We start from the raw sequence: 27,466 nt of genomic DNA, 5'->3' as shown, positions 1-27,466 counted from the left end.
TTTTTGTTAACTGCAGAATATAAAAAATCAAAGGAATCGTCACAGAATAACTTTGCTCTTCGAGATATGGTGTGACCTTGAGTTCACATGCAGTGTAACGCTGAATAAGATCTGGTTCTTGTGTTTATTTTTTTTTGTTTGTTTTTTGGGGGTTTTTTTGGTCCTGATTTATCACTGGTACTACCGTCTCTGTAAAAGATAAGCTCCCAAACTGGATACGAGCAGGATTGTGTGTGTGTGGTCACTAGTTAAATAATTAATTGATGGTACATGTCAGACATAAATCAAAGGACAAGGGTGGTGTTGGTACAGTAGTTTAGAAAGTCCAAAATATAAGAAATTAGAAATTACCTTGGTCTGCAATGTTTGTGTCGGGTAGTACCAACAATCTACATTTCCCCAATACCTTTCTTGGGACACCTTAAAGGAGTGCCAACCATGGTTTTTCAGTACTTTTTTTTTTTTTCTGTTTCCCTCTACGTAGAGGGATGTGCTTATTTCAGTTTCTCTGCCCTGCAGTAAAAGACACAAAGGATTGGGTCTCATGCTTCATGCATATGTACATTTCCCCAGGGTGGATTTTCTATATTGTTCGATCTGTAAACCCCTTAAAAGGAGTGGTAGATGTAACCAAAAGTTTCAGGGGTTTACTAACCAAAAGAGCCTTTGGAAATGATGATAATAATTAAGTGATAGCATGTGTGAGTTGGAAAGAACATCTGGTCCCAGTGTTGAACAAACTATCACTGAACAGTGACAGTAGCATTTCCCAGCTTTAGCAGGTTTCATCAGTACACTTTGACACAAGGCTTCCACTTGCTGCACATCGCTAGTGATCGTTTTTCAAACCACAACTTTTAGAAGTAGTTGAAACGGAATACTTTGTAACAAATAGGGAGAAAAATATGTATAGAGCTCCCTATGATAGAAATATAACAGCCATGTCACACATTGCATACGCTCTGAGAGCCCGTCTCCCTGGGTGTCTTTTTTAGTATTCCCAACTGGGAACGCATTTTGAAATTTCCAATATTGGAGTTGCAATCAAAGCAATGCATTTTGCAATATCATTGTATACTGCAAGCAGAAGGTACAGATCTGAAAGCTGGTTGGCAAGGCATTCTAATGTGTTTCATATGTGCAAGGTTTAAATGTCACCCTGCAGTCCTCAGGACACCCTTGTAAATGAGGTGTTGCTGTACAGGGTTTATAATGGAGATAATTTTAAATTGTCTCTCTTCTAGTGTTCAAAGGTGATTGAGTATACATGTACACATACACAGGGTTTGTCATCGGAGGAAATATCACATGTTAAATGGCCAAAAACCTGTTGTCTACTCATCAAAAGGTGTTCCTCTTTGCTTACAGAATTCATACCAGAAAAAAATAGCGAGGCAGCCAGCAGGCCTTTGGGACACCCTGTTAACTAAAATAATTGTGAATACATTTGGTTCTTTATTACTTTTTGAAAAGACAGAATAGTATAGAATAAAAAATGAATTAAAAAAACAGCTGTTGTGCTGATTTGACAACGTGTTGATCCAGCTCTCAGTTTTGCATCACTGCAAACAAATAGCAGCGGGCTGTGTCGCCACTTCAAAGCATAAAGTGCTCTCTTAGTTTCAGGATTGATTTTGCCATGACAATAGGGGGAAAGAGGGACATATTTATTCTGAATTGGATTGCTAATAACAACGTTACAATGAGTATTCTTTATGACTGATAATGTTGCTTGTTCATTTGTGGGGTTATTGAAAGCCCCATATTGTTCTTGTTTGTGCTGTTCCCTCCCCACTAATAATAAAACAGGGAAGTCATACAAGCATCTAATCGAGGGTGGACCAGCCAAAGTGTGTTTTTATTAGTAAGCACTGGCACCATATAGTGCAAATAAATCTGTTGCCAGAGTAAGACACTAGAAACGTCATCGCTAGGTGATGCTGGCTTTTACTTCTATAAAGACACTGGCTAATTCAGCCTATTATACTTGTATCTATGGCAGGCAACTAGGACTGAAGAGAAGCTCCTGAACTAAATAAAGAAACAGCCACTCATAATGATTGCCAACATCATAGCACAGTGTAAAATGAACTGAGAGCTACTTACTCTTTAAGGAGAAAGCAAATTTATAAAAGAGGTTAGAGGTAGGTAAGGCATGATTTATAACCACAGTCCACATGACAAATACTTTATTATGCAATAGGTTTATTACAATAATTCCTTCAAGTCATTACCTGGCCTCTCCTGCAGGGGTCAGTATTATCCGTAACTGACAAAGCAATATCTGTTTGTTATACTGAGATTCACACTATAATGGGCCTCCCCTCTTTACCAAAGGATAAAACAAATAATAATAATAATTTGTTTTAGTGCATGTTGTGAAAACCAAAAAAAAAAAAAAACCCTTCTAAAACATCTTCTTAAGCATATTGTTTATTTAAAACATTGACACCTCATTTTTAAAATGTGTTTTCCTCTTTTTAAATTGTGTTCTTCACGTCTTCAACGCAAGCAACCACTGAGCAGAGTAAAAGACGTCACAGGAGGCCCATGTCGTGCGATCTTTAACCACCAGCTTCCTGCTCCTGCTACTGTACATGCTGTGTTCAACATTCTAATTCAGGGTAGCTGTTACTTGGGTCATGGCAACAATTATCTTAAGCAAAACAGATCTGAGCCTTCACATTGTGTGAGCATGTTTACGCGGGACTGTGGTCACAGTTTTAACTCACGTCACTTCTGTGTTTCTCTCTAGCTTTCATTAATTAAATCAAGCTTGAAATGAAATAAACATTCCCCAGTCTAGAACAGTTTCAGGAATACTACATATATGTAATTGATCATTCTCAATATCCTGCAGAACAAAAAAAACATTTTAAGCTATAGCCCGCTCTCCAAATATAAATGCCAGTTAATGCTAAACAATCCCGCTGTATGCTAGAGTAGTTCTGAATTGAAACCATGAAGAGGGCTGGTTCTATAGAACGCAGCTGCAACATTTTCTCGAGTCCTTGTTGAGGGCTGGAAGTGCATTTCTCAAGATTAGTTGCATCCTCTTTTCACGTTGTTGTCCTCTAATGGAAATCTAATTTAATCCATTCAAGGTGCAGCTGTGCCAACAAAACAAATCTTAATTTCACAATATGGAAGTAGTTCATAAATTCGCCTGGTCCTGCTGTTCCGTTTGATTCGCAATTCAGAGACAAATGGATTTCTGATCATTTGAATGAGCCTACTATAACAACTAATAATTTGCCTAATTAGACTATTTTACTTGTTTTCAACTCTTAAGCCAGGGCTTCCCAACCCTGGTCCTGGGGCCCCCTGTGTCTTCTGGTTTTCATTCCAACTGAGCTCTCAATTACTTAACTCAACTCTTAATTGAACCTTTTTACTTGTTTTCAAAGCTTAAACAGTTGTAGATTTCAAGTTAGCTGTAACATTTTATAAGGAACTTGAACTCTGCAACTCCTTAGGAGCTGAGAACATTTAAAAAGGTCTAATTAAGCTGCTTGTTAGTTCAATTAATGGTCTAGTTAAGTAATTGAGAGCTCGGTTGGAATGAAAACCAGAAGACACAGGGGGTCCCCAGGACCAGAGTTGGGAACCACTGCTCTAAGAGGACATTTTTAATAATCCCTGACCTAATACAAAACATATTTGCTGTTTCATTGTGAATGCATGATGCCAGTGAGAGGAATCGTTGCAACTTTGAACACTATATTGTTGTAGAGGGCAGTCCGCACCTGGAGGTAATTGAAGCGTGTGGCTCAGTGGTACTCTACTCTGGCCCCCTGAGATCTAGTACAGTCCAGGTTTTTACTCTAAGCAGGTTCTAATGTAGTTAACTGAAGCTGCTAAGAGCCCATTAACTAATTTAGGACCTAGTTGGAATAAAGACCAGGACTGATATAGAGAGCCAGAGTTGAGTACCACTGATGTGGGCAATAGGATGATCTGTACAGCATGCGTATTCTACCTACGTTAGTAAGCACCAGAGTTTATATATACGCCGCTCCTCTTGATACCACAGACACATTTCCCTTTAATTGTAAGTGTTCGCCGCTCCTCTCGCTGTTATAGCGTGCTGTCTCATTAGTCTCCAGTGCAATCCCTCCTCTCTAAAACAAAAGAAAAACCGCCCTCTCTTTTATATTGGATGGCTTGTCAAGGCAGTGTCAGTTTGCCACATGAAGTGAAGCCTAATCTATATTAAATCAGGACATTTATAATATCTCATTTTTTTTCGGTTACGTGTCTCTGATGCCAGTCACTCAACTAAAATAGATAACCAAAAGCACATTAAGGTTTTTTTTGTTTTGTTTTTTTTTTGCTTGAGAATAATATTGATCTGGTGAAAAACAAATAATTGTTTGACTACAGATTCAGAAAAAGTCTGTCATCGTTTGTCTAAAAGCATGTGCTTCAAAGGGCAAAGGTCATGCTCTCATTTTACAATAACTCAAGAAACAAAAATCAGCAGCAATCGCAGACAGACACACATTGCACACATACAGCTCTGTACAGCATGTGTGTCCAATCACGGTCCAGGAGGGCCATTCCATTCCAGGTTTAACAGGTAAAATAACTTCAGGGTCTGAGTGATTCTCTTAAGCACTCTACAGGGTTTTTGCTTTTCATCTTGTAACATAAATAGGATTTTTCTCCTTTCGCTAGGAGTTAATAAAAGAGTGGAGGAAACGGTTTGAAAAAACGTCCCTAAGTGTTTCTGCAAAGAGAGATATGTGTTTACTGGTACTGATATGTGACTCGATGTTCCAGGAGCATGCAGGCCAATCATGGAGCGGGCTGAAAACAGTTCCTCATGTGAAACTGCTAGCCATGTTCTATCCGCTTCTCCACAGTAATATCGATAGAGATTTTGTCTTTGTTTCCCACTGTGTCTTGATAAAGCGTAGCTTTTTCAAGCTGACAGTTGATATGCTGTAAGGTGGGTCCATTTTGCAGAATAGTATTGAAGGTTGCCCATATTCATAGTATGAACCTGACAGAAGTCAACATGCACTCACTGAAATCTAGGAGACAGGACTAATACCCAACAAATGTTCAATTGGGTGTGTCTCAGTGAAAGCTGTGTCTAATAGAGCAACAACCAAAGTGAAAGCTATGTCTAATAGAGCAACAACCAAAGTGAAAGCTGTGTCTAATAGAGCAACAACAACAAAAAAACAAATCAAAAAGACACTGAGACAAAAGAAACAGGGTTAGAAGTTTATTAGAATCCATACACAAATTAGGCAATGAAAATAAAGAATTAAAAATTCAAGAAGCTGAATAAGAAGGGTGAAGGAGCTCTGAAGGAATGGAACGGAAAGAATTGGCCATGCATTCTCATCTCTCCAGGGGGGCGAGTGCTCCATTCACTCTCATTTCTAGAGGGGTGATGGGACCAAGGGATGGAGGAGCACAAAGCCAGTCCTTAAAGGGAGGAGAATCGCTGCCTGGTGGTGAGGCGGAACAATGAGGCACGGGTGAGCTGAACAACCTTTCTATTGGACCATGGGCAGATAAAATAATAAAAATAATAACAGCCAAGTCCAGTCGTTAATAAACAAGAAACTAAATACATGTAATTCAATGCATTTCGTTTCTTTTAGCATTTCTAACTTCACCGCTATTGAGTTTACTGATAGTTATGAATGAAATAAACGAAACAGAAAAACTATTTTGACAAGTTATTCATGAAAAAAAGGTTATGACATTACTCTGGGATGGTTGAATATTCTTTTTCAATAGTTGGGGTCTAATTTAACAAGAGCAATTTACATAATGTGCTTATGAAAGGAAAATGTACATTTTACAAAATTACAGCTCGGCAGCTTTTGAACTGGGATGCTTGTTTCTATTTTTTAACATTAAGGGCCCCGATAGTATTTTGAAGCGAATGCAAAAGCAAAAGCACATTTCCCGAGAGGAAGCAATCAACCGGAGAGGTATAAAACTAGCAAGAAACTACTTTTGTGCTGTTCAGAAAATGAAAAAGGTGTCCAGTCAATTTAATTTTACTTTCATAAAAGTGTGGTCCAAGGACTCTGTCTGGACTAATGTAATTAATAATTGTTAATTGTTGTTACAGTTCAAGATATGAAGTCATTCAGGCAACTGAAGCCCTGGATATGAACCTGGGAATATCTCTTGTAAACATTTCATTGCAATAAAAGACTGCTGACCGAGCTTTAAAACCACAAGCAACTGAATCTTTTTGGTTATTTGCTTGTGTTTGTTTTTATATATACAGATTTTTTTAAAAATAAAAATCAAACTGATCCTTCCTGGTATCTGATCACTTCCTGTGCTGAAGGTCACATGACCTGATTGTAGTCCATTGGAGTAGAACTCACCTACAGCACAGGAAGTAATTTGGTAACAGGAAGCAGCAGCAGCTTTTACTTCGATAGTAAAGTCTTTTTGTTTTTCCTGAACGTAGGTTAGCACTCCTTTAAGTATTACTCTAATATGATTGTGTTCCAGACATATGGCTTTTAGAGACTCGCAAATGGCACTAATGCTCCCAGAGCACTTGGGAGACTTTCTTGGCATTCCCCTGTTTTGGATGCTGGTTGTTGTGGATTGGTGTAATGCTTTGTTTAAGTAAACATGTTTTAATAAAGGATTTTGAGCATTGTGAATTTAGATAATTCAGAATTCTGAATAAAAGGAGCCTGTGGGTGAAACCTGGCTTTCATACATTCAAAATATGTGTGTCCATCATATGCATTACGGAATCCAATATTTGAAAAGCATGACTAATATGTCCTGCAGGCTCTATAAGAATCTATGGGAAATACTGTATATGTTCTTTTGCATGACTTTATTAAATAATAAAATTACAATGACAAATTCCTACTGTACTGCTTTTAAGCTAAACTAAGTGGCACCACCTTGCTGCAGTGTAAGCTGTGACCACCCAGGCTTCTCAGCTTCCCCATTTGGTTTTGCTGTTGTTTCCCACTTTGATTTAGGTGCAGACCATTGCTTCTGCCACAACAATGGCTATAACAGGGTGTCTGTTAATTGTTAGAAGAGGCGTCATCTCATGCAGTTTGGGCGAAAGGACTTAAAAAGCAAAGCTGGCTGCTAAAACTCTGCAGAACAATTGCTGTTGTAATGAGACATCCTGAAAACAAGTTATTATCTTATTATAAATCACAAAAACGAAGATTATACTCAGGAACTGCTATAAAGTATCTGCCATATGGGTTGTGCATGGCCAGAGCCACAACTCCTTTTGGCACTGATGCAGATCCCTTTTCTATAAGCGAATACATTGTGTGCCTGGTATATTGTTAAGACTGCGAAGTGAACTGTATTTATGACAGTAAAAGACGCTGTACACACCATGTATTCATTTATTATAAATCACAGAAGTGCAGACTGTATTAAACAACACTATTAAACAGAAGAAAAAAAATGTTTTGTGTTTTATTAACTTTTGAACTGTGTCGTGAGTTCTAGGCATGGGATGACATCTATGCACAGGACAAATCCTTAGCAATGATTGGTGGGTTTTTCGTAGATGTTTTACAATACAGATAATAGAACTGGTATGTGAGGTTAGGAGTGGATCCTACTGCCTACAACACTACAAGGGAACTTCTAGCACTGTGGGCTCCACATGAGTGAAAATAAAGTCTGAAAAACACAGGGAAAATGTTGTTACTCTAATGAGAGATAAGAATGCTTTTTGAAGCCATGACTATTACACCTTGATGCACAATCTTCAAACAAAGACAGTGACATTGAGAATGTGATTGACAGCTACTCGGAAATGGATCCTTATTAACTACTGAGCTGAAAGGATGACTTTGTTTAGTTCTGCTGTCACACAATGCTGCATGTCTGAACCCCAGAAGCTGACAAACCATCAGTTCTGATAAATAAAACCCTTTTATCCTTAATGGGACGAAGAAAAACGTTTCCTGGCAAAACCATCCTCTCTTCTGAAACTAGAAAATGTCTATTTTGTTACAGCGAGAAAGAAAAAAAAAAATCACAGACAACAAATAGGGTAAAAAGAACCTTAAAACGCAGTCTGCCAAGGCAATGGTCTTGCTAATGTATCTTTTTATTTGCTTGGATTGGGAGTCCCAAATCTCAAGCTGTGCTCCACTTCACTCTACTAACACTGTGTGAGGGGGGTGGGGGTGGTATACCTTGTGAATGAATGTGGCTAATCACAGGTCCCATGAAAAGATTTACCAGGACTCGCAGTACCATTAACAACATTATAATTATACATGTGGCTTCCTAGTGAATACATTGTGATTCCACACATTAAACGCAGTCCACTGCTTTCACACACCCCCGATTAACACTAATCCTGGACTATATTTCTGATGTGCAACAACGTAAACCAACTTTTCTTTTTTAAGGACACACAAGGCTTAACAAATAATTACCAGCCCTAGTAACTTCCATTGTTCTTGTGTTGAGAATCTTTTGGTTTATGGGCTTGTAATTATTAGATTCTTATTATTATTATTTTTTTACTTTAAAGTCAGGATATGCAGATATTTCAAAATGCAACTCAAATATAAGAAATAAAGGTGCTGTTTAGCTACATCTATTTGTGATCTACATTTCATTCATGAAATACTGAAAATAGCTGGGAAAAGATTTTTTTTCATTGAAAATGTTTTCCATTTTTTTCCCCATTGCTTTATATGGGTAAAAAAATGGCATCCTCCCATGAGGTCATCATGCGTTTGTATCTTCCACATGTCCCCTTATGAAGACTAAAAGAGAGTTTTTTTTTTTTTTTATCCTTCCCCATATAAGGTCGCCAGGCATGAAAGCATTAAAGTTACATTTAAAAAAAAAAAAAAAAAAAAAAAAAAAAGTCAGTAAAATATCTTCAATACAAGTAAAAAAAAAAAGGGGGGGGACCAGTTGCTGGGGCTAATAAGATGTAAGAAAATATATTTCAAATGCATTATTCTTTACAATGAAAGGGGGGGAGTGTCTTAGAAGAAGTAAGAAACTGGATTGAAAGCATTGTCTAGCACTCCTTTAACTATCCGCTGTGTCTGGCTGTAACTACAAAACTACAATACCGGCTCATAAAATGAAACCATCTGCTTCTTATTCATCCAAAATCTGGGGGTTTTCTTATAAGCAATTAAAAGACAAGGGCATGTCTCTCATGGCCCATGCTGTATATAAATATGGCGGTTGTTTTTTTGTAAATAATAATGTTTTAGTTATGGGTTTTGAGCATGTGTATGTTTATAAACTTTTTCAAGAAGTACTGGTATGCATGCATGCTAATAAAATAAGCCTGTCAACATCCACAAAACAGGGATGAGCTACATAAAAACAAACGCCTGCCAGCCTACAGCTAATTCAGAGTGTGTGTGTGAACTGTCCGTCAGTGCAAGATCAATGGTTAAGGGATATACTGAGTCGTAGTATCGCTGGGTCATGAGCTAAAGGAGCAGCACAGCTCACTGTGCATTCCACCGCTCATCTGTCATGTCGAAAGAAACAGACTGTTAGGGGTTGTTTTTCTAAAGCTCTTTGGCAGTCACTGGGCAGACTGATTCAATAATTAATTAACTCATTTTCCATTGAAACATCTCCTGCTATTTATTTGAAACAAACTCCTATTTTAAAATAGTTGAGATAAACTTTAATGAATGTCAAAATGTATTTCAGAGTTAGACTAACCCTACCAACCCCCTAACATCCCAAATCTCCAGATTGCCACCCTCCCATCATTTTCCAATGATCTTCCAGCCATATTCCCAATGCCCTCATGAATTTGCATTAGAAAGTTTTCACTGTACATTCAATTTTCAATACATTAAATAAAATACAAATAAAAACCACAATGAGACCAGGTGCTTGATGCTATGCTCTCTGTAGAGGTATCCTTCGAAACTATTTCACTCGAAATACTCACCCCAAACCCTAGACCTGATTTATTGATTCATTATACAAATTTTATGTGGATTGATTTGGAAACTGAGATTAAACATAATTTGAAAAATAACATTCAAGGTCCATTACCAGAGACTAGAGACCTCATGTTAACTAATCAGTTCAAATATACAATCCATTTTCTAATTATTGATAATTACAATTACAGTCTCCAGGTGGTGCCAAGCTCCTTTAGAATCAAAAGCAAACACTATTTGATTTGATTTTTGTTTTGATTTTTTTGTTTTTGCACACCCTTAGAGCCATTGCCTCTTTCCCAATAAAGCCTTTAGAAAAAAAAAAACCTGAAAATAGAAAACGTCTCAGCATTAATCTGTAAACACAAAGACTACATGCACAGCCAGTGGCAGGCACACAGCTTAAGTTCCTTACAATAAACAAGGGGGAAAACATCCCAGAAGAGCCTAACCTAGTGTTTTTGCATCCATAACTGCAGCTGTCACATATTAGAATTATTTAGCTAGAGTAGTTTTGTACATGCTTGTTTTTTTAATCTCTAATGTAAAGAAAGCTAAAATATTATTAAATAAGGCATTTTTTTTCTCTCTCAAACACGATCAAACAACCTGCCGCCAGTCACTCTCACAGATGCATCACCCCCCTCTGTCATTTGCAAAGAACATGTATCGAAATATATACAAAAACTACAAAGGAAAATACGGGTATATATATATATATATATATAATATAATATATATATATATATATATATATATATATATATTATATATATAAATTTATTATTTAAATTTTTGAAAAAAAAAAAAAACTGCGATGTTTACGCGTGCGCACGGCCCAGCAGTTATTATTATAATATTATAATTATTATTATATATGAAGTCATTCTGAGATTTGTCTCTTGAGCACTTTGCGAGACGCTCTTTGGACTGATGATTTGACATTTTCGAAAAAAGCAGAGCATTCCAAAGCACTTCGAAAGGTGGAAGGTTGGAGTAGGTTCATGTCAGGGAAAAAAAACAAGACCAAAAAAGGCATTTTCAGGGAGCTGAGATTCCCCGTTTCTGTTTCGTTTCATGCCTTCCAGTTTTATTACACTTTCGATTCGTTCTCCAGGTTGGCGACGTCTCCGTTCTGCTCTGTTTGGTCCTGGTTGCCGTGACTTCTCCTCTCCTCTTGCTCCTCCGTCTCCAGCTCGGCTTGCTCGTTCAGTTTGCTGCTGATTGACCAGGAGACAGGCATCCCCGCTCGGGTTGTCATCTCTGCCAGCTCCCGAGCGCTGCAGGGCGGTGTGTTCGTCTCGTAGGTTTCGTGGAAGCTGTTGTAGTCCACCTCGTAGAACCCGTCCTCCAGCGTCAGAACTGGCGAGAAGCGATAGCCCCACTGGATCTCACTCGCCACATAGGAGCTCCTGGCTTGGCACGTCATCCCTAATTTGGAGGAAAAAAAAAACAAATACATTTATATATTTCATAAAAACGGCATTGGTAGTGGACATACAAACACTGTGTAAAGCAGTGTACGTGCAGTTTCTTTACAGTACCACACACAGTGTGTTCCTTCTTATTAGTATTTCAGTTTCTTTATCTCAAGTCACCCCAAACGCCATGACATAATTCTTCAAGCTGCCCAAGCTTGGGTTCAATTTATTTCAGAAATGTCCAGGGCTCTTTAATTTTGATTAAGTGATGACAACAAAGACAGACATATAAAAAATATTTTAAAAAAAGCCCAAAGGTTTCTGCAGTGGGTGCTGACAAGACATCTATCAAATAATGCTGTATGTGTTTTGTCAGTTAAAATTGGAGAAACCCCTTCTAGTTATTCGAACAAAGAACACATTTCCCACCCAGTCATTCTGTTCTGGTGTTAAACGGATCGCATTTACGGAGTCACTACAGTTGTGGGACATCTTGCTTACGAAAATCTTTTTTTGAAGAGGAGACGATTACACAGAAAATTCTGGGATCCAGCAATATCAAGGAAATAAGGAACCTGAGAAGGGTTAACTGCTAATAAGTGTTCTACTACCAAAAGTCGTTTGTCATTCCTACAAAAAATAAAACATCACCTCTGATCTGGTGCGATGGCTTCATCAATAAAACTTTTTGAGTATATGACGATTGTCTATTAAGGGATACCAATATTGAAGAGTGTTGGGTAAAACGGGCAACAAATGCTACACTCCCACACACCGAGGTGGTCCAACACTTTTTTCCTGGACACTGTATTTTATATCCAGACAGCAGCCTAAATTGAATGCCCTTCACTGCATGCTCAGAATAATCTTCAACTAATCTTCCGCTAAAACAAATCAAATTTAAATTAAAAAATTCAGTTAAAAATCCAAAGAGTAAATTTGATTAATGCTGCTGTCAATGTGTTCAATATTTCAGTAATGTTTTAATGAACCAGTTAAAAAAAAAACACAGGCATATAATGCATGCTGGTTGAGGGTTCAAGTCCCTAGCTAAATTATTAATGTAAAGCTGTAGTGTCATAATAAAAAAAAGGCTAGATTGAAAGATAAAAAGGTTCTTGTTAGAAAAAAAACATTACACTTGACCTTCTCTTAATGAAAATAGATCTAGAAACAAGCTTTTAAAAATGTGCCATTAAATTCCCGTTCAAGTCTAAAACTGGGCTATAATTATAGTGCTGTCAAACTGAATTATAATTACAGGACTGCATTTCACTGCTGACTGGATTCATTGAGTAGATTTCTGATCTCCGTCCTGCAGCTTGGGTTCATGTAGTGTCTTTGTTTGATCAGAGTCCTCTTGCATATACATACTGTACTATAAGAGGGGCAATCTGCTCTGGATTGTAAATCACAAACAGGCCTGCAATGCAACCTTGAGGGTGTAAAATGAGACCAAGCAATTGTCAAAAATGAGTGTTACGTATTGCAGTGCAATGTTCAAATAAATCACAACATGCAAGGAAAAAACAACCCCATGAATAATAACCTAATCCAAGCAACACCAGCTGAAAAGAGGTGCTAGATGAATACATTGAGTGTCTCTAGTGTACAAACTGGGACTGTATTGCAATGCACTGAGCAGTGCAAGGTTATCCTCATAGTACTGTAGCAGCAACTCCCAGCAGCCTTCTCAAATATGTAAACTGTGCTTCTCAAACAATCTGATGCAAGTGCTTGAGTCTGCCATCACCCTCTATGCAAAACCATTTCAGAATGTGTTATAAACAGCCAATAAAACATACATCAAATGTGCTATAAAATATGTTATGAACTGAATTTGATAGATATTAATTATTAAAACAGTATCCAGAAATATAGTGTAATAAAGGTCTGTCAGACGTATATAAGAGTCGGTATAGTTAGTGTGTTATCAACATGTTGTAATTATAATAAACTGCTGTAACCTGTTACTAATCATCAAAACTGTTATTAGCACTACATTCTTTTTATTGTAAATGCTTTATAAATGGATCGCTGTATCTAGAACTCTGTGTATAATTCCATTTCTCAGTATGCCTCAGTGCATCTGAACTCCAGGACTAGAGACTTCTTCCTTGCTTCAGATGTTGATATCACAGGTGATTTAAGGTGAAATTGTGGAACAATGCCCACAGCTAGTGATGATATTTGATGTTTTGTTAGTGTTGCTTTCTTATTTAAGAGGACCAAAACACTGAAAGACATCACGTCTTTGGGTCAGCTCATATTGTGCTGAAATCAGCATGAACTGCAGGGGCAGAGCTACCTTGCACCACAAACAAGCAAAACCACTTTACACTGACATGCAAACACAATCGCATACGAAATACACAGAATATTTTACAGGATTCTGTAGGGCTTAAGCTGATATCCACCCCATGAGAGCTCAGATACAAGAGATACTGCATCTGCTACAGGCCACCTTATATATTCTATCAGGGTCTACTATATATAATATATAGAATATTGTAGTGTGCTGTGCAATACAATGCACTCCGTGAGAGGTCAGAGTGGGTACCCAGCAGGGGGGATTATTGGCCCTTCTGGCCTTGAAAGGGTGAATATCAGCTTGTATCTTACACAGTACTCCATACATTTGAATAACATATAGTTCAATAAGAATACTTAAACAGTATAGCCAATCTTAGTATGATGTCATTAACATCTGATCCAAACTATAGCTGACTCAAACAATCTAATACAAATATATTTCACATGACTATATCCCATCAATATAAGGATCTGCATATACTATTATTATTTGCTTATTTAGCAGACACCTTTATCCAAGGCAACTTACAGAGACTTACAACATCTCATTTGAAAGACACAGCACAAGGAGGTTAAGTGACTTGCTCAGGGTCACATAATGAGTCAATGAGTGAGCCAGGATTTGAACCTGGTACAAGCCCTTTTCTTTAACCACTGGACCACACCGCCTCCTGTTGGAAATGCACAAACAAATAGTGAATGAAGTAAAAACCGATAGACCGGGCAGCAGCTGTAAAATGTTAATGAACAGCTGACCCCACTTAAAATCAGATCTGGCAGAGATACCAGCAGTTCAACTGAATACCAGCAGTTCTTGCCTTGCTGTGTGGGTCCCAGCAGGGCTCAGCTCCAGCTCTCCAGTGCATTAATCCACATCGCTGCTGAAATCCTGGTGAAAGTCTATAAAAACTGCCACGGCAGCGCACTGTGAGATCAGAGATCTCTCATCCCTGCATTTATATTCCCAATTGTTTCCGTTATCAACCCTCCGCAGGCCCCTGATGCTTACCCTTCATAATAATTCTCATGTGTCAAACAAGGAAGAGTTCCAAGAGATATCAGGCACTTCTACTTCTGCTAAATAACTCAGATGCATTCAAATAGTTTACTAGTCTCAGAGGCAATGTATGCACATCTTCCTTTTGAAGTAATAAAGCCTCCTTTCATGTTCTCAGGGTGTATTTGTCTACAGTAGGATGACAGCCCAGTAGTTCTTTTTTTGAACAACTGGATTGGGTCAAAAGGTGAAAGGTGACATGTGGGTCACAAGCTGATACTTTGTATTTAATATTGATTAAAGGGGAAAAAAGACCAGTAATATATGACAGGAATATTTTAAATACAATAGGAAAAATCTCATAGTCTTTGGTAAACACTGCCATGTATAGGATGTACAGATGCTGCAGGTAAATGGAATGCATCCTGGCCCAATGGCAGAGGATTTAGATCTGGAAGGTGCGAGTAAAACATGGGGCACTGTTATACCAAGGAGCCGCAGCTTGTGACCATGTGAGCCATATACAATGCCTTGACCAGTTAGCTGTTAAATAGTTGTGTGGTCAGCAACAAGTGGTAATTGATGAATGCAGGGATGGACGTTACAGTACATTGACTAGACAAATTACAGGGGGTGAAGCATTTGCAGTGTGCTCACTTTCTTCTTAAAGTGCAAGGGCAAAGATACATTTTCTGAAACAAATAAAAAAAAAACAATTAAGAGTATAAAACTAGCAAGGAATTGCTCTGCACAATAATTGATCTGCTCCTAGCTGCAGCTGTTGGTTTATCACCTGTTAAAAAAGTCATTTTCCTTCCCTTGATCCTGGATTTCATTCATAGCCACTGAGTCACATACAACCAGAAAGCCCTAAACATACTATGCTTCTGTTCAGATCATTTTTAATTATAGTGCTGCTGTCCTTCGAGAATACAGTACATGTAACTGTAAGCAATTTTTTTAACAACACTAGAACATACTGTCTGCCACTCTGGTTCTGAAAGGCACATTCTGTGTGTGTGTGTGTGTGTGACAGGTCTTCTCCACCCTTCAATTGCATCCTTTCACAATCCATTACATGTGACCATATATTGATCTGAAGGCCACAGGGCCCCCTTTTTTAAACCTTCATGTGATGGGAACTGAAAGCATACCTTTACGGATCACAAGATCTCCTGTCATTTTGTTTATGCTTGTTTCCCTCAAATCTCGCTGCACTCTCTGACACACCAACCCCACTCCCCTCCATTCAATACCCTGCACTCTCTGAAATATCCACCCCACTCCTCTCTACTCCATACCGTGCACACTCCGACACACCACCCCACTCCCCTCCACTCCATACCCTGCACTCTCCGACACACCCACCTCACTCCCCTCCACTCCATACCCTGCACTCTCCGACACACCCACCCCACTCCCCTCCACTCAATACCCTGACCTTCTGTCTGTGCCAGCTGCAGCACACTGCCAGCCCGGCTCACTCCCTCCCATACGCGGCTCAAATTAACTCAACACAATAGCGCTAATCACAAGAAGCAATGTGACAATTATGCAGTTTTGCAAATGAAAGCATAGAAACAATAATTACCAAATACATCATTTTCAGCAGCAGACTGCCCTTCTTGCTGGTGGGTCCTGCACTGTACATGTCTGGCTTAATTTAATTTTACTTTACGTCTCTTGACATGGTGAACCAATATTGACGGTACTGTATATTTTCAGTTTTACAGACCAAATCCACATCTCTCACATGGAAAGTATTGAATTGAATTGAAACAACTCCAGCTCTTGACCATTGAAATATTCTTGTGTGCGGTCACTGTGAAACTGCAAACGTTCCTGAGGATGATGCAGCTCCTTTTAAAGGATAAACTGCATACGTTCCTGAGGATGATGCAGCTCTTTTTAAAGGATAAACTGCATACGTTCCTGAGGATGATGCAGCTCTTTTTAAAGGATAAACTGCATATGTTCCTGAGGATGATGCAGCTCTTTTTAAAGGATAAACTGCATTGCAGCAGGTGAGCCAGTGCTTATAGTTGTTTAAGAATAAAATAAACCTTTGAAATGAAACAGGTGCATTAAAATGGCATTTCCATGAAGTGAATTAGTTGTCAAAAGAAATCGAAAGATAAATCAAATTTGACTTTCCCTTTAAGGCAAATATTGAAATGAATGGATCAGTTTATGGCCACTAGGTGGTACAAAGCCTATAAGAAACAATAGTAACTGGAACCACCTTAAAGGTAAAGTGATTTTTGTCACTACATCCATATTATTTACAAACCCCTTGATAAAAATTTAAATTCCTCTGATGTTTACATATAGTGCAGCTATACAACCCAGGGATATACAGCCCTCCCCACTCCTCACAAAGAGACACAGGTTCAGCACCATGGACAGCAGACTGAAATTCTCATCTGCCAGCATCAAATGAGAAGAAGGGGACTAAAGGTACTAATGTTACCAGCTGCTAACTGCAGCTGATGGCTCATTCAAGAGGTTACAGCTATTACAAAGTGTCCTGGAGGGGTCTAATGGCAGGTACCAGCAGGTGACACACTCGTTCAGGTGATATAGATTGTATAAATCTGCCATGGCTGTTAGTTCCATTCTGTAGCCAGGTTTCTGCATCTCTCTCTCTCTGTCTTCCCATTCTCCTGTGGCACAGTGGCACAGGAACACAGCAGCTTTTCGCTGTCTGAATTTCAATGGGCTAATAACACTGCCGCCTCCTACCTCTCCTCCTCTAGCTGGGTCTAAGGGACAGAAAAGGAAGCTCAGGGCTGCTGAGTGGCCAGGGAGCCAGTGAGATCCAGTGGCAAGTAATAAGGGCTACCAAAACGCTCAATTTGCCTTTCCTCCAGTTTTCTAAAGTGGGTGTGTGGGGACAAATTTATAGCTTATTGCAATTTGCAACAAAACAAAAGGAAAAATAAATCTGTGAGATTGTACTTAAGTGGGGGAAAAAATGTATCTGTAAATGTAACAAAACTAGCATAATTGTAACAAATAAGCATTTATTAGACAATCAGGTAAGAGTATGCTAAATAACTTGTTGTGAAATTATTAGGATTATCTTGATTAACTAGTATAAAGAATATATACTTTCGCAAAGTTCTATCAAACTTGGGTGTGCACTTTCTGAAGACAAGATACCTGAATACAACAGCTTCCATTAGTGCCAGAGGTATAACATTAACCTGGGCAGTGTGTCTTTGACTGCAGTGAAAACAAAAAGCTTAATCACTCTGACTCACACAGAATATGCATTAAAACACTAAAACTCATGCAGGACAAAAACACAGAACACAATATTTAAATAAAACCTAATGCCCAGTTGATTTAAGTCTTTAGATTTGCAGCTACTGTGGAATTGCTGTTGTAATTGTTGCTCAGAAACAAGTCCTGTTGGAAACACCCCTGCAAAGTCCATGCAGGACAGCTCCTGGTGTGTATTCGGTGCAGAAAGATGTCTAGATGTTAAAACTGCCTTTTAAGGATTCTCAACAGCAGGGAGCTCTCTGATTCAGCGTATAGACTTGATCTATATATTTCTAGTGGGGGGAATTGGTTTTTAATAACGGAGCATGTTCTATGTTTTTTTTTCCTTGCTGTTGTGTGTTGTTTACTATCATTCTGAGTGGGCTCTATTGCTGCAATACTGAGTTACCAGATTCCTGGCATTACTGGCTTTGTAGCTTCACAGCCTGTTTACAGTGTTTTGGTAGGTTTCCTAACATATGTCAAACCCCTCTATTTACTGCTGTATAATTCAAAATGAATGAAAAACCCTAACCTAGTGGTCCGTGAACAGTTTGGATCTCTATGCATTCTTCAAAAGGGTAATACTGATTGCCTGCAAGGTGTAAGGGGCAGTGTTGTGTGATGCAGTGCCAATGCAGATTCTGTCCCCTGTCAGTGAGATGAGAGGAGGTTAAAAGCTCTATAACCACAAATGCAGAGGAGCCCATTTTGACTTGTTTCCTAGAATCTAAACTTCGACCTTACCATCCTGATGCAGGCGGGCACCACTCATCAATGCCCTCCAGTCAGGGTTCTACTGCTTGATTAGAATACTGGTGCTTAAAACAGCAGCATATACACAACACACCATCCACTGAGCTGCCAAGAACTGAACTAAACCAGTAACACAGCCTGATTTCAAAACGATCCGTCTGACTCTTTACGGGCTGGTCTGGCGCAGGAGTAGGGGTGTCATTATGCATGTTTAGGAACATGAAACCAATACATTTAAAATAAAAAACGAAATCAGTGTTAGACATAAATCATAAATCATACTGTAACCTTTTCACACATGTTGACATAATTTAATCTTTGTATTTAATAAAGGTACCCCCTAGTGCATGGACATAGTATTTATCTCTGCACAGGGGCCAGTGCTGTGTAACTAACCAAATGGCCTTCGGAAAACACAAATGTTCAGGAAAGTGGCAATTAGCTTATATATATATATGCCCATGTTATATATACTGTATATGTTTTCACACCCATGTGATGCATGCAGGCCTGCACACTGTCCGTTAGATAACAGGTCTTTGCAGTTGCATAACTGCAGAGGCTTGTCAGAAACCTGGTCTGTTTTGAGCCCTCATGGTTTTCTTCCTCGGTTCAGAAGTAGTCATTATTGTTGCTATGGCAACATCACAAGCTGCTAATAAGTGGAAAAGCTTAAGAAGGAAGTATAATAGGTGCGCATTTTCTAAATTTAAAAAGCATGTAAAATAATGCTATTAAAACTCTATTGGAAACCTTGCAGGCTGTATTTGTGTGTTTATTTAAGCATGTTAAAACCAGTAAGGTTGGTTTCCTCTAATTTTATACTACAAAAACACATCTAGTTGTATTGTTTTAATTAAAGGCTCATTTGATGATTGTTTCTTTGTAATGTTTTTACATCATTTTTTGTGTCTTTGTTATCTGGTGTATCTTTCAAACCGCTACCAGGGTAGCTTTGACATAACTCTAATGTAATCCCTATGATCTTAAAATCAAGTTCTAAAACATAGCATATGTACACACTGCAGGACAGTGCACTGTACCGGGCAGTAGACTGTTCGCACAGTAAGGATGTTTCATTTTTCCAAAGGAAGAATACCCTTCCCTCTGTTTGAGGCCTGTGCTATGTGGAGGTGTTGGAAGGGATATCCGCTGAGTTGGAGCCTTGGCTTGACCATTACTTCACTGCATATCACATGGCTGCCAGGGTGCAAATTCTGCATGTGCCTGGGAATCTACTTCAGAGTGCTTGAATTCTGCATGTGCCTGGGAATCTACTTCAGAGTGCTTGAATTCTACATGTGCCTGGGAATCTACTTCAGAGTGCTTGATAAATAGAAGCCATCAGGGCTGTGCTTTTTAATCCCCTTCAATCCTTTAAACAGACTGATTTTCTGATCAAGGGACCCGCTGGTACAGTGGCAACACAGCAGCCACTGTGAACACAAGCGGAGGAGCACAAACAGAGGAAGAAATGAACAGTTCAAATTCTGAACACAACATTGCGAAAGACAAGGAGAACCAGAATGGGGAGAAGCGAACGTTCCACTAGGTGTGCTGAAGGTGAGCTCCCCCAGTGCTGCCGTCCTGCACAGCAGGGTGTGGTCCTGCACTGCTGACTGTTTAAATGAGTGGGGTGGGAGTCTAACGTAATGTTCATAAAGTGTTATCCCAAATGGTGCCCCCCCCCCCCCCCCCCCCCAGATATCCTGACTGAGGATCCCACTCATTGAATGGATACGATTGTACAGTGGTACAGCAGGTGCAGGCAATGAGAATGGATGTAGGATAGAGAGGACATCAAGGTACTGGGACATTTAAAACAACCACAAGCACCTAACAGCAGCGTTCATGTACAAAAAACAATTGAAGAATGCATTGTCAGGGTTCAGCGTCACAATGAGAGGGAATATTTCACTATGTGCTGCCCCCTGTGGAAAAGAGAGGTCATACACCAATGCAGTGCCCTCAAGCAGCCTGGAGGTAGTCTAAAAGCTTATTGCCCTTTCAAATGAGGAAGGGGACTGGTTCATATGTTGGTTTTGTGTGGTGTGTCTCGTATTGGCTTCACCAACAACAAGGGCTCTGATTTTGCACACTGCAGAAGCACAAAGCGGTCACGTGGTTTCATAGCCATACCGGAAATGAATTGCTTTAAAAATACTGCATTTGTATCTCTTTAACCCTGCCAACAACCCACTTTGAATTTGATTAAAATGAAAAGCTAAGCACTCATATTGGAGGCAGTGTAGTGTATTAGCACAATCTAATGCACAGTGTTTAGACAGAGGTTTCTGCAAATGGGCCTGTAAATTGACTACCTTTAGTCTTGTGAATGTCTCCCCTAGGAGGACTGTGGCTTCATTTTGCAAACATAAAATTAATTAATTTATTGGTTCCAGGCGTTCAGCTCATTTTATGGCAGTGATGCACACAGTGTAGCTGCACAGCGACGGTTATAGACAATAGTTTCCTAATTCACTCCAGTGACAGTGTTTTAGACAAAAAGCTAAAAGCTGTGAACATTTCAGAATGTAATGATTGGACTGGCTTATGTGTGAGCTGCACAATAAAAAGCATGACATTCAGACCAATCTGGACAAACAAATGTAATCAGTTTCAACACTCCCAGACCCAGACTCATTCCCCAGGATGGCTTCTTGTCTCGTTTCCTCTTGGATCTGTCACCAGTTTGATTATATTTCCCAATAAACATGGTATCTCATCAGCTCACGTTGCTCAACAGAGTGGTCTTCCTTTGTGGACACATACTGCAGGCTAAGTGAGTCATACAAAATGCAGGAACCAAAAGCAATGCCAAAAGCTGCATGCTACAGATGGTAGCTGTTAAAATGTTTTCAGGAAAAGAATAGCTGTGAACTAATAAAAAGGCTGCATTTAGCTTCAGTAAATAATTTGCATGTTATTTAAAAAAAAAATTAAAAATACAGTAGCCGGTAAATGCATTACTCTGGTTTAATCTAAGCGAGTTATTCGGTAATCTATCCAGTGCTCCTTCTTTATAAGGCATCCCTTTTCACTGCAGAACCAGTTACAAGGTAGAGTGGTCGTGGCTCCTATCTGACCCATAATGCCATAAAGCTCTTTCATTCTATTTATAAAGAGGAACACATATAACACAGTCTGCTAATTTCTCTTAAAGGGGGAACACTTTATAACTGTATATTTAACATATTCATTTTAAGAATTAAACACTTCTTACTACTGAGTCCATGCCATTTTATAAGCCTTTAAGGTAACACTTTATATTAAAATGCTCCTTATTAATGTTTTATAAATGGTTTATAAATGTATAATAGATGCTTAATAACTATGCTATAGAATATTAATAAAGCATTATAGATGGTTTATAACCATACAATAGGCATAGACGGAATTACAATTAAACATCCCAAAGTAGAATAGGTGTCTAAAAACTGACCCCTTTACATAAACAAATGATAACGGAAAACTTAAAAGCCTCCCAATGCTGTGGTAGCCACAGCCTTTGGAGGGCCAGATAAAACCTACCTGATCTACCCTGTCACACACGTTAGCTTATCCTCTTGTATTTTAATGATGAATTGAATTCTTTATGTCTGCTCTTAAACATACTGCACTGAACCGTAAAGTCTGACCTGCACCTGCCTTTTTAGATCTGTTAATGGTGATGAAACGTGATCCTCTGCACTCTGTCCAACAATACCAGGCAGTTTCACCTCTGTGATCCTGTGCACTCTGCCCTACAATACCAGGCAGTTTCACCTCTGTGATCCTCGGCACTCTGTCCAACTTACCAAAGCCTCCCAATACTCTGGTAGCCACAGCCTTTGGAGGCACTCTGATAACAACCAGGCAGTTTCACCTCTGTGATCCTACACTCTGTCACACACGTTACCTTATCCTCTTGTATTTTAATGATGAATTGACCTCTGTGATCCTCTGCACTCTTAAACATACCAGGCACTTTCACCTCTGTGATCCTCTGACCTGCACCTGCCTTTTTAGATCTGTTAATGGCAGTTTCACCTCTGTGATCCTATGCACTCTGTTCAACAATACCAGGCAGTTTCACCTCTGTGATCCTCTGCACTCTGCCCAACAATACCAGGCAGTTTCACCTCTGTGATCCTATGCACTCTGTTCAACAATACCAGGCAGTTTCACCTCTGTGATCCTCTGCACTCTGTTCAACAATACCAGGCAGTTTCACCTCTGTGATCCTATGCACTCTGTTCAACAATACCAGGCAGTTTCACCTCTGTGATCCTATGCACTCTGTTCAACAATACCAGGCAGTTTCACCTCTGTGATCCTCTGCACTCTGCCCAACAATACCAGGCAGTTTCACCTCTGTGATCCTCTGCATTCTGCCCAACAATACCAGGCAGTTTCACCTCTGTGATCCTCTGCACTCTGCCCAACAATACCAGGCAGTTTCACCTCTGTGTTTGCAGGTGCAATCGTAAACTTTGCAAATGTTTAGTGCTTTTTCACTTATCGCCTCAGTTGACACAGATTCAGTACCATACACAATATCCCTATTCAGTTCACTTATCAAATAAGCACACGCTGTTTCCCTGTGTTTGAATGTAATCCACAAGGGCCCGGTGATCCACCAATTTGAAAGCAATGTCTGCAACCACAAAGCTATAAATAAACAACTCCAAGTTTTTAATTAAAGGGATCCTATATGTAACTATGTGTTGTTTGAGCTGTAACATTAACAATGTCAATGTTTCCCTGGAGTACAAACATAATACAAACTGGCTTATAAATGGCTGTGTAGAAGATCAACATGTCTCTCTTTCATTGCTACCTGTCCTGTCTTTTCAAAAAATGTCCCTTTTTTCATACATTCTCATTATTTCTCCAGTGGGTCAGAGAAGCGTAATGCCAGTAGGTGTCAAAATCCGCAGAGACAAGGGCACATTGATTCTAAGCAAACTAAAGCAAGAATCCCTAGATCCCTCCTCACCTGTTGCCTCCACCATTCCCTCCAGTATGACCACGATCTCCAGCTCTTCCTTGGCCAGATGGGATTTGGAAATGTCCCAGAAAGGACTGTGTTCGTTGATCTCATGGCAGATGATGAGCGGCGAGACCAGGAAGAGGCGGTCGTCGCCCGTGTCGTAGCCCACGTTGAGGTCCGTCTGGTTCAAGGGGATGAACTCGCCTTCCTTGGTCTGCTTGGACTTGATCAGCTTGGCTTTGATGGAAGCCTCCACGATGTGAGAGTTCCTCAGGTCCCCCACCCTGAACATCAGACACAGCTTGCCATCCCGTATGGAGATGACAGCGTGGGTAGAGAACACTAGCGTCTCAGCCCTCTTCTTGGGCTGAGAGATCTTAACAAACATGCAACCCACCATGAAGGCGTTGACTATGGACCCCAGGACTGACTGAACCAGCAGCAGAACGATTCCCTCAGGGCATTTGTCCGTGATGACCCTGTAGCCGTAGCCGATAGTGGTCTCCGTTTCTATTGAGAACAGAAAGGCAGAGACAAAGCCATTCAAGTTATTGACGCAAGGGGTCCACTGGTTGTCCCCGATGTGTTCCAGATCTCCTCGGACGTAGGCTATGAGCCACCAGATCATGCCAAAAAAAAGCCACGTCACAGTGTAGACCAAGACGAAAATGAACAGGTTGAATCTCCACTTTAGGTCCACCAAGGTGGTGAAGATGTCTGTGAAGTACCGGTAGGTCTCCCTCACGTTCCCATTGTGGACGTTGCACTTCCCGTCCTTGCGCACGTACCTCTGGATCTTCCTCTTAGCTCTCTCCTTGTCGGCCCTCTGGTTGCAAAAGTCATCCCTGGCTTGTTTGGGCAGCTTGGGCTGTCGGATGGTGATTGGGCTCTCCACATCCTGCTCCATTGTTGAAGGGTTTAACCTTGGTAGATAAAAGGATAACACAAAAAAAGCAGTCAAAGGCAGCAATATTTGAATCTAACAGACTTAATGGGCCCTAGTATTTTGATATGTTGCTGTCAAGCTCATTTAAATAGAGCCCAGGGATGTACAGAATATCGCAACATGAGCTGTACAGTTAGGAACATAAGAACATAAGAAAGTTTACAAACGAGAGGAGGCCATTCGGCCCATCTTGCTCGTTTGGTTGTTAGTAGCTTATTGATCCCAGAATCTCATCAAGCAGCTTCTTGAAGGATCCCAGGGTGCCAGCTTCAACAACATTACAGTTCAAGATGAGGACCCCATGAGAGGGCAGAGCTGTTTATACTAGCATTCATAGTCACTGGATTTCTTTGAGCACTTCTGCACAGATTGATTAGCTTGATTTTGCATTAAATATGATGTTTGTTTGCTTGTTTTATGCAGCAGCAGCTACCACCCCCTTTCTTCTGCCTGATTTAGCACACAGCTTTGCTGATGTGTAATTCTTAATAAAAAAACTTGATAATGGGCTGCTACTCAAAGCTCTGTTTTATAGATCCATCACTGTTTGGTGTCCATGAAACTGTTCAAAACTGTTGTTACCTGTTCTAGAACATGAATATCAAGCAATATTTTGGAAAGAAAAACATTAGATTTTGAATAAAAATATAAACAGTTTAGCAATTGAATTTAGGAGCTTGTAAGAGTCTTAAGCTGTTACTTACTGAGAATTGTAATTGGGGCAAAAAATTGCTTGGAGAATTCAGCCCAATTTCATTAGCATTACAATTTATTGAAAACTACTGCAGCAGGACAAGAAGAAATATAAAATAAAGAAACACAGCTGTGTTTAATATTAATTGAAGCTTGACATGAACTTGTTATCTCGTTATGAATGGAGAAATGGCAGTCAACCCTGCAGCTGTGTTCCAAAGCGTCACTCCTGATTACTGGAGATGCTTTCCTTTTCCAGCATCATCAGGGGCATGTACTCGAGGACTATCTCATGCTCAAGTCTCCATTCACTTACTCGCTTGCCAGCCCTTTCAACCTTTCCTCCCATTCACTCATTCACTGGGTGTTAGAAGCAGTAGATCCTTCCTGGTACTTGAAAAAGAACCTGGTGACTGCTAACAGTGACTTCTAATAGAGAAGCAATAACATATACGCTTGTGTTACAATGCCATTACAAAATGGAAAATAACAGCAATTGCTAGCATCTTTTGGATTATTAACAATGTAATGACTATGTAACCACATATGTAATTACAATGTAATTACAGACACCTAATGTGGAACCCCACCTTGTTACAAAATAGAAAATGCTATTAAAGGCAAGTGCAATGATACATACACTACTGTACACTGCTAGTAGTTCAAGATATTAGTGCAATTTTTTCAAATAAAATAAACATGCAGTTTCCCACATTCTGTTATTATAAAATGAATAGGAATTAATGGGTTCTTGCTGACACACTTTGACACAAAGCCCTTCAGTCTTACAGACCTCTCATTTAAACCACTTACTTACTAGACCAGCGATCTGGAGAGAATATATTTTCAGCTTCACTCGTAATTATAATTATTATCTGTGTTGTAATTTCACAAAGCAAGCTCTATCATTAATAAAGCCAGTTTCACAAAGATAGAACCTGCTTCAGGGGAATTATGTGGAGTGTTATATAAAAATGATTTGGGCAAATTACTATGTTATTATATTTCTTTATATATATATACCATTCTGATTTTATATATATATATATGACAACAATTTTCAATAACCGTGACTGTGGCTTGCTTTGCAGAGAGACAATTGGAAATGATGCCTGACTCCTGCTGTAGGTTGTCATCATCAGGAGTTGCTACCTGGTGGCCTCAACAAAGAGAACAGTATAGGTGGGGCTGGACATAAGAATCAACAATTGCTACCATTTTCCTGAGCCTTAATTATTCTGTTATCTTATGATTGCCTCCCCTGTTGCTGGTTTTCTGCAAAATTTGCCTCCTCTGTTGAATCATTGTTCTTAATGAAGGTTTATAGTCACCTAGTCCCTCGTTCGGCTCTTTGAACAGCTGGTTTCATTTTTAAATGTATTTTTTTTGTGTTTTTCTGTAGTATTTCCAGGAATCCTAAAAGAACACAATTACTAATAATGTTCATTATTGACTAAAACTGCAAAGCTACCCTATACCCATTTCAAGGTTTTTTAATGGATCTCCTAGTGGCTGATAAATCAATAATACTGACATCAGCATAAGAAATGTTCTTATCTCTCCACCACAGAGCTTGCTCTTCACTTGAGTGGTAGTGCCCAACCCTTTTTTCCATTCAATTCAATGGGCTGAGATGCCAATTCATTCCAGCTGGTTAACATGGGGTGAGGAGGCTTATAGTAGTTGTTTCTTTAAATCTTTTTTTTTTTTTTTTTTTGTGTTCTGATGGATTAAATGTAGTTCTGAATACACGCAAGTATGATCTTATGAAAACAGATTTTGAAAAATAAATGTGTTACAGGTTTGTGAATGGAGCTCCTGTACTTTAGATACAATTGATACAAATCTGCATAAACAGTTTATTGGATCACTCCTTATCTAACCCTGCTGACACATCTAACAGATTATTATACAATGGTCTTCTTATAGCTCATCCCACGTCACAGGAATCAGGAACATCAATGCTGACGTGTGCCTGGTAGGGAAACTGTTTTCAGGACTACTTTGTTTCCTTTCCTCCAAATAATGCATTGCCATGACATATTGTAATGATTGAACTGGTATGTTGTGTAGCCTTGCACAGAAGCACCATTCTGATTACAATCATTGATGAGACAGCTGCAGCAGGCAAGGCAGAATTCAAGCCCCATTTCTGAACTCTTAAGAATACACTGAACCAGCTTA

General features: G+C 39.4%; 1 protein-coding gene across 1 annotated transcript; it reads right to left on the bottom strand.

Annotated features, from left to right (window-relative positions):
• Positions 1-10,936: 10,936 nt before the first annotated feature.
• kcnj6 (potassium inwardly rectifying channel subfamily J member 6) lies at positions 10,937-24,575 on the bottom strand. Its single transcript, XM_041233204.1, has 2 exons — positions 23,650-24,575; positions 10,937-11,348 (listed from the first exon to the last, which is right to left on the bottom strand). Exons 1-2 carry the CDS (start codon positions 24,548-24,550, stop codon positions 11,011-11,013), a joined length of 1,239 nt encoding a protein of 412 aa, XP_041089138.1. The 5' UTR covers positions 24,551-24,575; the 3' UTR covers positions 10,937-11,010.
• Positions 24,576-27,466: the final 2,891 nt, after the last annotated feature.

The sequence above is a fragment of the Polyodon spathula genome, chromosome 30 (genome assembly GCF_017654505.1).
Source record: "Polyodon spathula isolate WHYD16114869_AA chromosome 30, ASM1765450v1, whole genome shotgun sequence".
Classification (NCBI taxonomy): Eukaryota; Metazoa; Chordata; class Actinopteri; order Acipenseriformes; family Polyodontidae; genus Polyodon; species Polyodon spathula.
This window is presented reverse-complemented; position numbering and strand designations above follow the sequence as displayed.